The following is an 8559-nucleotide window of genomic DNA, read 5'->3' on the forward strand; positions in this document are numbered from 1 at the left end:
TAGAAGTATTCGAGATAAAAAGACATTTTAATTGGGAAGAATTTTTCTACTCTTTTTAATTTTTATATTTTTAATAATTAACCAGAGGCATTAGATGTTCTAATTTTTAATGGTTTGACAGCCCCCTCCTAAAATGATTGTTATAGAACAAGCATGTCTGATATTTACTCCAAGATGAAAGATCTCCAAATTACACATGAAATTGAGACATGGGATTGAAGTTTGAAGTTGAATTTGCAATTATGAAATCGATATTTCAAGATGAAATTGTGGATTTGGAGAGAAAGAAAGATTCATCTTTTGGGGTTTATGCTTTAATTTGATGTTATCTTATTGTGGATTTGGTTTATTTGACAATATATAAATGATCTTTTAGAAGAATTAATGATTGGTAAAATATAACCTTACCACATATTGCTAACTAGAATATCACAAATGAAATGTGGTAAGCTAGCCGTAAATAAATGTTACATAAACAAGTCCAACATGGTCTACAAAATAACCACTTTGAGACGAACCATTATAGTTTCACGGAAATTGAAAAGCATCGTTGACAAGGTAAACAACCAACAGAGATAGAGGATAGAGAGGGACAACAATGAACAATGTCCAGTTTGGGAACTTGGTTCTGAAACTTCCAAGAAGCCCCATTATGATGCAAACGAGGATCACAACTAAAAGCTCGGCTGAGAAATGCCATGTCAGGCCACGAAAGAATATGACCGCGACAATAACAAAAAATCCCACAATGTTGTTCATGAAAACTTTGTGGTATATCTGCATTTTAAGCAAATTGAGTATATGAAAATTGTCCAAGACCGGTTGTAAAAGTAGTATTGACACATTTCACCCAGCTGGCCAACTATAGACTAGTTCGGGATAGTAAAAAATAAAAAGTCGGAAATAGTTTAGAATGGGTGAAAACACAGTCAAAGTGTACCTTTGATGCATAATCCTATTTAACACGAATTTATAAAAGAATGTTAACATTACATGTAGTAAAATCAACTTTTTTTTTTACCAGACCAGTTTCAAGTAACCTGTTACCCAACAAGACCGACCTGCCCATCTTTCAATATGTAGTAAAAATGAAACCATAATCAAGGGTGGCCGGGACAAACCTCAGAGAAAGTTACGGACATTGTTCGATGTCTCTTCTTTTTTGCAGCTCTAATGGCTGCAAAAATTGTTCTAATATTTGTAGCCAAAGGAACCAAGATGAAATTTAAATAGAAAGGCCCTATTTTTAGAGATTCTGATAATTCTCTAACACTCTCCACCAAAGGCTCAGCCAAGCCACATAGCATACCGATTCCGACAAGTAACCATATAATTGCCCAGAACTTTTCTTTTTCCTTCTTCTTTGCCTCACCCGAAAGGTACTTTTGAGTTTTCTGCAAGTAATATATAATTAACTTTTTAACCCATGATCTAAGCTCCCCTAATATAATTAATGAACCACTCTTTTCTATCATAATGTATGAATATATAATATATATCTTACTTGGTTATTGCTATGTGACTGATTTTCTAATTTATGTGACTCAAGCAATTTTGAAACTCCGGTTATGAATTTAAATATATTGATATTTCCTTTTTCATCAGGATGTAAATGTCTCATCATGATCTCTGCTATCCCGTCATCCACCAGTAACTCCTTATCGTTGACTTTCTTGATGATGTTTTTCAGTTCGCCTGGAGTAATATATCCACTCTTGTTGGTTTTCATTATTTGGATGAGACTAAAAAAGTAACACGAAAGTCATGATTAGTAAAAATAAAATAAAATAAAAACATCGACCAGCAAAATTAATATTACTAAATTATAATAGTGGTGGACGAAATCCACTAAAAATGAAGGGATGAAAACAACAAAAATACGTAAACCAAAGGGATGATTTGTGCCATTAACTCTAATAAAAACTTGGTTATTTAACGGTAAAAATACTTATATATGAGCAAAAATAAATAACCTTTTTGGTCACATAATATGCCTTCTTTGAGGCACAAACTTGATGGACTAACATTAAGTCAAAACGATTACTCCTAGTTTCACCCACGACGATTTTGTATGCATTAACAAAAGATTTTCGGGGATTTTCACTCCTCCCTTTGACCCTTATTTCCTGCTATATAATACGAGTTTGGGTGGATTTTCACACTTCAACTAATTTTTTGATTTCACCCATTTGAAATCAAAATAACCCAAATTGATGACCTGGTAAAGATTAAACTTGTTTAGATTGCTAAATTTAATATTTACATATGTAACCTTGACTGACCTATATATTTCCGGTTTATCTTGTGTTCCATCCCGTGCTCCGTCTTGTGCTACATCTTGTTTCACACGTTCTAACATGGAAGATATTTGATCTATCAAATTTTTTTTATTTTCATGCAACAGTTCAAAAACCTGGAGAGAAAACAAACAAAGTAATTGAATTACATATAATTCAATTAGATTATTTTCCCATAAAATATGCGAGACAAACATATCAAGTTTACATCATAATACAATTAATTGCCAACTCACCATGAATTTTTTGGGTTGGGTTGACCCTCAGGTACCCGTAAACCTCAAAATCTTTTAAAAACTTATATATAATTCTTTTTAATAGGTCAACTCACCAATTAACCAATTTGACCCGTCAACCCTTTTGACCTGAAACCAACTCGTCGGCCCTCAACCAATATGACCTGTTTGAGTTAAATCCGCAAACCCGATTTTTTCAGGGTTGGTGGGTGGGTTCGGGGGTTGACGAGCTGGCAGGATGGAAGTTGAAATTCCCACCCGATTTTGATATTAGGTCCGGTTGGTAATATCAACTCGCCAACCTTCTGTCAACCTGAACCCATTAAAACCCTTGCTTGTAATTGTAGTTTACCAAGAAAGCAATACACACTAGTTTACAATGTCACCCTAACCTGATTGTATTCCATATCTGATTCTTCAAAATAAGATGGATCATCCATCCTAAGTCTCGTACATTCTATCCACTTTTTAAATATATCATTGAATTTCTCTATGGTCAATTTGTCCGATATTTTCGTAAGATTTTTCAACTCCTCCTCCATTTCTTCTTCCCTTTTAATGAAAATCTTCTCCCTCTCCAGCATAAGTGCTTCTACTTCATAAAACGGTATATTCATTTCAACTTTTTGTTCAAGTTCTGCATACTCTCGTCTCCTATTCTGTATTATTCGTGGATTTTGATGATACTACAAAAAAATGATGTCCAAAAATGATGTTGAATCAAGATTAAGTAATGCATCTACAAAGGAATGAGACACTTTTGGCAACTTGTTTGTACTTAATTGAAACAAATCAGTTACCTGATAGCAGAAGTAAAAAGATACGCATAATACTGAAACAACAAGAGACACAAGGAGGACATATTTGTATCCTCGACTAGAATACGATAAACCAACTATCCTCGGCAATAGGATGAATATAAATGGTATGAGTGAACAGAACAAAACTTTGGCATGATATTTGGTTTCCTTATCCGTAAGAACACCAGAATCTGTAAAAGCATATGGAAATATGTATCAAGTAATGTGTATATAGTTTAGAAGATAGAAATGATAAATATCATATATATTCTGTTTTTAAAAGGGAATGCAGACCTATTAATAATTGTTGTATCACTTGACTTTTTACTTTAGCCTTTCTCACTCGACTCAGTACATTAGCCTTGGGTTTTACATAGAATTCCTTCTGGCTATAAATGAAGCATACTCCCCACAATAGAGTGAGAAGTAATATTGAGGATCCAGCTAGCATCCCAGCACCCGTTATAACATATTCTTGAGCTTTTTCTTCACTAGTTGATAGTCCCGATGCTAAAAATCAGAAACCAAGGGGTACAAATACCAGAAAGAGTTGAATGTCATGACTCTGTAATTAAAAAAGAAGATGATATTCGTACTATTACATTTTAATAGGTTTACCACACTAGTGTATTAATGGCTTATACGGTTAGCTATATAATATGTACGGTCTGGTCCCATGTATCGTCTTGCTACCCAGAGCGCACACTACATAGAACTCATGCCCGATGACTCACCATTGTCACAAGTGTATCACAAAATATAGTTTCTTCACTTGCTTTTGGTAAGATTTGAACCTGCAACTTGCAGCTTAATCTGTGCCCACATGTGATCATCATATGGTGACGGTACCAGTTGATCTATAATCAATTGGTTATTTGCTATTAAATTTATGACCTCTAGCAAAATGAAGTCAACGTGACTTACACTCTTATAGATGCACTTGGAGTTTTACCCACCAATCATCTTGGACTTTTTAATTACCCACCAAGTCATGGATTAGACCACTGTAGGTGACATGCTTATGTTGTATTATTTTGCAAAGGTCATTTTATAGCAGCGTAGAACCGGTTAAGTCAATGTAGCCTATGGTAATCTAATGCAATTCCAAATACTCTGAAAACTATGACATCTAAAAATTAATGACCATATAATGAATTGAAATTCTTTTGACACTTTTGAATAATGTAGAAACTAGATCGAGGATTGTTGATATGAACTACATGTCTATATGAAACAGAGAACTAACCAAGAAGAACTGCAGAATCTGGAAGAGCATCAAGAAGCTGAGAAAAACATGAAACCAAATAGTTTGTGCCAAAAACACGAAAAATCCGCCCATCACCACCAGCAAAGGATTCGGCGTGATATAATAGGAACTCATATATCATAAGGAGGCAGATATGACCTAGAAGATTGCTTGAACATGGTAAAAAACCATACATATGATTACACTGCTCCTCGTATGAATCCATGCCTTTGAGATGTAGGAATGATTCTTCCACTTGAGTAGAATTAGCACCACCGTCACTAACACCATCAGACACTAACTTAGCATCATTGTAATGCAAATGACGACTGGCAACGTTAGCGGATAATAGCAAAAGAATGAAAGCAAAGTAGGATGGAAATCTTGCAACAAAGTCGCTCATTTTGGAAATGGTAATTACTGGGTTGAGTGAATTGTCTCTGTGGAGATTTTGCAATATATATAGATCCATCCACATTGTATCCATGTATATACTTGACGAGCAAAGTCAACATCTACTATTTTTGTTATGGCCAATACACACCAAACATATGTATATGTATATACTGTAATAAACAAGTTAAAGAACAGAAGATTAATTAGTCACTAGTCTTTTTAAATTACAAATTTCAATATTATAGCCATCCTTGCATATTACTTCAAATAGTATTAGTATAAAATAGCATGATTAAGATCCACCTCATCTAGAGTGGAAATTAAAATACAATTACTTCACATCAAGTCATATATATTTAAGGTTCAACCATTTGATTGAAACATCATACGTCATAAATCATTACATCATACGTTATGACATCTTGCAGTGCATATTCAATTTAATTATATTCAGGACATAAATACAAAATGGAAGGTTATATTCGTACCACAAATTTTTATTCGTTACACTGTACAACTTTCATAGCATACTGTATAAGTCAGTATAACATATATGTAGTAAGTATATCAATATTTGTGATACAAATATCAACAAATATACAAAATAGATTCCAAATTTCCAATTTAATTAAAGGGCGGGCCCATTTACAATTTTCTTTTTAACATAGGCCCATATTTAAACTTTCAATCCCTTAGGACCCTTACGGCTTTACTCAGCAGTAATCATAATTACTAGGGGTGTTTGGCCTAGCTTATATTTTTTTAGCTTATACTTATAAAATATAAGTGGATTTTGGCTTTTTTGCTTGAAGTTTAATTATAAACTCTTATGTAGTGGTTGGATTAACTTTTGGTTTTTGAAAGGAAAAAGAAAGGAAAATAGGAAAAAAAACTAAAAAGCTTTGATTGCTAGCTTATCAAAAAGTGACTTATAAAAGCTAAAAAATATAAGCTCAAAAATCCACACAAACACTTAAAATGGCTTTTTTCCCTCAAGGTAAGCAAAAAAGCTAAAAGCTCCCTCAAAAAAGCTAGGCCAAACACCCCTTAAAAAGCAAGATTGTAAATATCGCTTTCAGTATCGTATCGGCCGACCCCCGATATGCGATATATCGTATATCGGGAATATATCGGATACCCTAAATTGTAAAGGAATTTATCTAAAATATATATATATGTACTAACAATATATAAAATTTGACATAAGTTTACATACACTTCAATCTTAATTGCTATGTTACAAAGCAAATCTTAGTTTACATACATTTCAATCTTAATTGCTATGTTACAAAGCAAATCTTACATACATTTTAATCTTAAAGTTAGAAACTCTATTTTTGGTTTTAACCCGTGTTTTTTTTTTAAAGTCAACTTTTTTTTTTTACCAATATTGACCGAAAAGGCCGATATTAACCGACATTTGACCGAAACGATAAGTTCATTCGATAACCCATATTTCGTATTAGTTGAAGACCGATATCCGGTATATCACCAATATATTGGCCGATATGGCCGATATTTACCGCCTTGCTAAAAAGTGATAACCTGTATAGGTTATGATGTATATATCTTAGATCATTAGTGGTATTACATTTAATTTGGGCTAATAGTGTTTAGGCCATCTACCTGGTCCATAAGAAAGATTTGTGATCAATAAATATATATATGCGTCATGAAATATTGAAACGACAATATTCATGGAATCAAATCTTGTTTCTTTCATACTGTTAGAGCCACATCATCAAAAAGGGGAGGTAGAACCTCCGACGTTTATCCACCAAAAAAAAATTCAATTTTCAAATGTTGGAAATTGTAACTCATCCAATGTTATCGAATGGAATACATGTGACAGGAAATTCTTAGAAAAAGAGCTACAATTTGAAATCTCAAAATGCATCATATGTGCAGTACTCAGTTGCTCTCTCAAGATATCAAGATAAACATCTAACAACCATATGTAACAATAGTCAATAGATATGTGAATTTTTAGAGTTCATGTCTATTAATGGACCAGAGGAGATCGAACAACTACAACTTAAAAGCATTTATACCAAAGAGTGCGGGATCTAACCAACTTATTTGCATTTAAAAATGTGTACATTTAAGCAGTTTATAAATAATTTAAAGGAGTTTGCTAAATACAGCCTTTAAGACTGTGTTTAAGGTGCATAAATTGTTTGCATATTTATCATGAAAATCAGGGGCGGACTTTTAATATGGAAGGTACAAGTTTTTTTATGCACGTTAAATATAGCCCTTAGGGCTGTATTTAGCATTTCCCTAGTTTAAAATGTCATTTTTCAGTATGGAGATTTAAAAACATTTTTTCACGACACAATTACATTTTTCCAAGTGTGTGAGTATGTCAAAAAAACTATGTTGTATATGAGAGTTAATTGTAAAATAGGGGCCCGTGTTTTGAGAATTTTTTTCAAACTTGATCCCTTCTTAACAAGACCGTTAGTAGGTGTCGTCAATTCTGCACATGACCATCACGTACAGGGACAATATCGTATTTTCACACAAAATATAAGGGACCCTCCTTCCTAATGAATTCAAAAAAGGAGGCCCATTGCTAAAATGTAAAAGTCATATGGACCAATCTTGCAATTAACACTTGATAATACATATCATCGTTTATTTTTATCTTTTCCTTTATATATATTAAAAAATTACTTACCTAACCTCTTATTAATTAGTTAAAAAACTTAATCAACCCTTAAAGTTAATTTTGCATGTATTATAGTTAAATTATAAATTAGAAAATAAAGTATATTCACGTCCGAAAAAAACAAACTATATTATTCGATATATCATAAATATATTATAAAGTTTGTTAACATCTATATTAATAAAAACTTTATATTTATTAATAAATATTTATTAATCCACAAGCTGTAATGTTTAATATGCTACATAGAGAACTAAAATACCATATATGATACTTATATTTTTCGAACATGTTTAATTTTTGATAATCTCAAACCTTAACATATGATCTCTAATTTAATAGTTATAAAAAATAATAAAGTTTATATATCAATTATTTCTATAAAAAAAAAAAGTTATAAATGGTACATTTTCATTATTAAAATTTTTGAGTATACATAAGTTTGTTAATTAAGGATTTGACGCACTGATAATTGTATGTTACAATCTCTAAAATTAAATCATAAAAGATATCAAGTTGTTAATTGCAAGATTAATTCGTCCCTATGGTTTTTTCATTTTAGCAATGAGGGTCCCTTTCTGAGTTTACTAGCAATGATGTTCTCTTTTGTATGTATGAAATGACGATATTACCCCTGCATGTGATGGCTACGTGAAGACTTGAAGACACTCGGTAAGGGTTTTATTAAAAAGGGATCAATCTTGTAAAAAATTCTTAAAATAAAGACCCTATTGCAACGATACTTTAAAAAGGACTCTCATTGCTAAAGTGTGTAAACCACAAGGACCATTTTTGCAATTAACTCTATGTAGTAAGCAAAATTGGATCATCGATCATCTTCGCCACACAAATTGTTCTGTTTTTCAACGTTTAATAATGTTCGGTATAAATTTATAATTTAAATTAGAAAAAG

At 32.2% G+C, this 8559-nt stretch overlaps 1 protein-coding gene across 1 annotated transcript; it reads right to left on the reverse strand.

Moving 5' to 3' along the window:
* Positions 1–459: 459 nt before the first annotated feature.
* LOC122601562 (sodium/calcium exchanger NCL2-like) lies at positions 460–4982 on the reverse strand. The gene is made up of 8 exons (XM_043774314.1): positions 4580–4982; positions 3628–3843; positions 3334–3524; positions 2926–3219; positions 2283–2413; positions 1505–1742; positions 1122–1394; positions 460–777 (listed from the first exon to the last, which is right to left on the reverse strand). The coding sequence occupies exons 1-8, from the start codon at positions 4980–4982 to the stop codon at positions 529–531; spliced, it is 1995 nt and encodes a 664-aa protein (XP_043630249.1). The 3' UTR covers positions 460–528.
* Between the last annotated feature and the right edge of the window lie 3577 nt (positions 4983–8559).

The sequence above is a fragment of the Erigeron canadensis genome, chromosome 5 (genome assembly GCF_010389155.1).
Source record: "Erigeron canadensis isolate Cc75 chromosome 5, C_canadensis_v1, whole genome shotgun sequence".
Taxonomy (NCBI): Eukaryota; Viridiplantae; Streptophyta; class Magnoliopsida; order Asterales; family Asteraceae; genus Erigeron; species Erigeron canadensis.

Bases quoted from the DNA above. Each gene is read 5' to 3' on its own strand.
- LOC122601562 (XM_043774314.1), bottom strand. From the start codon at position 4,982: ATGAGCGACTTTGTTGCAAGATTTCCATCCTACTTTGCTTTCATTCTT. The intron at 3,525-3,627 runs GTCTGCATTCCC...ATGCTTTTACAG, and splicing joins GATACAACAATTATTAATAG to ATTCTGGTGTTCTTACGGAT. The intron at 3,220-3,333 runs GTAACTGATTTG...ATTTTTTTGTAG, and splicing joins CTTTTTACTTCTGCTATCAG to TATCATCAAAATCCACGAAT.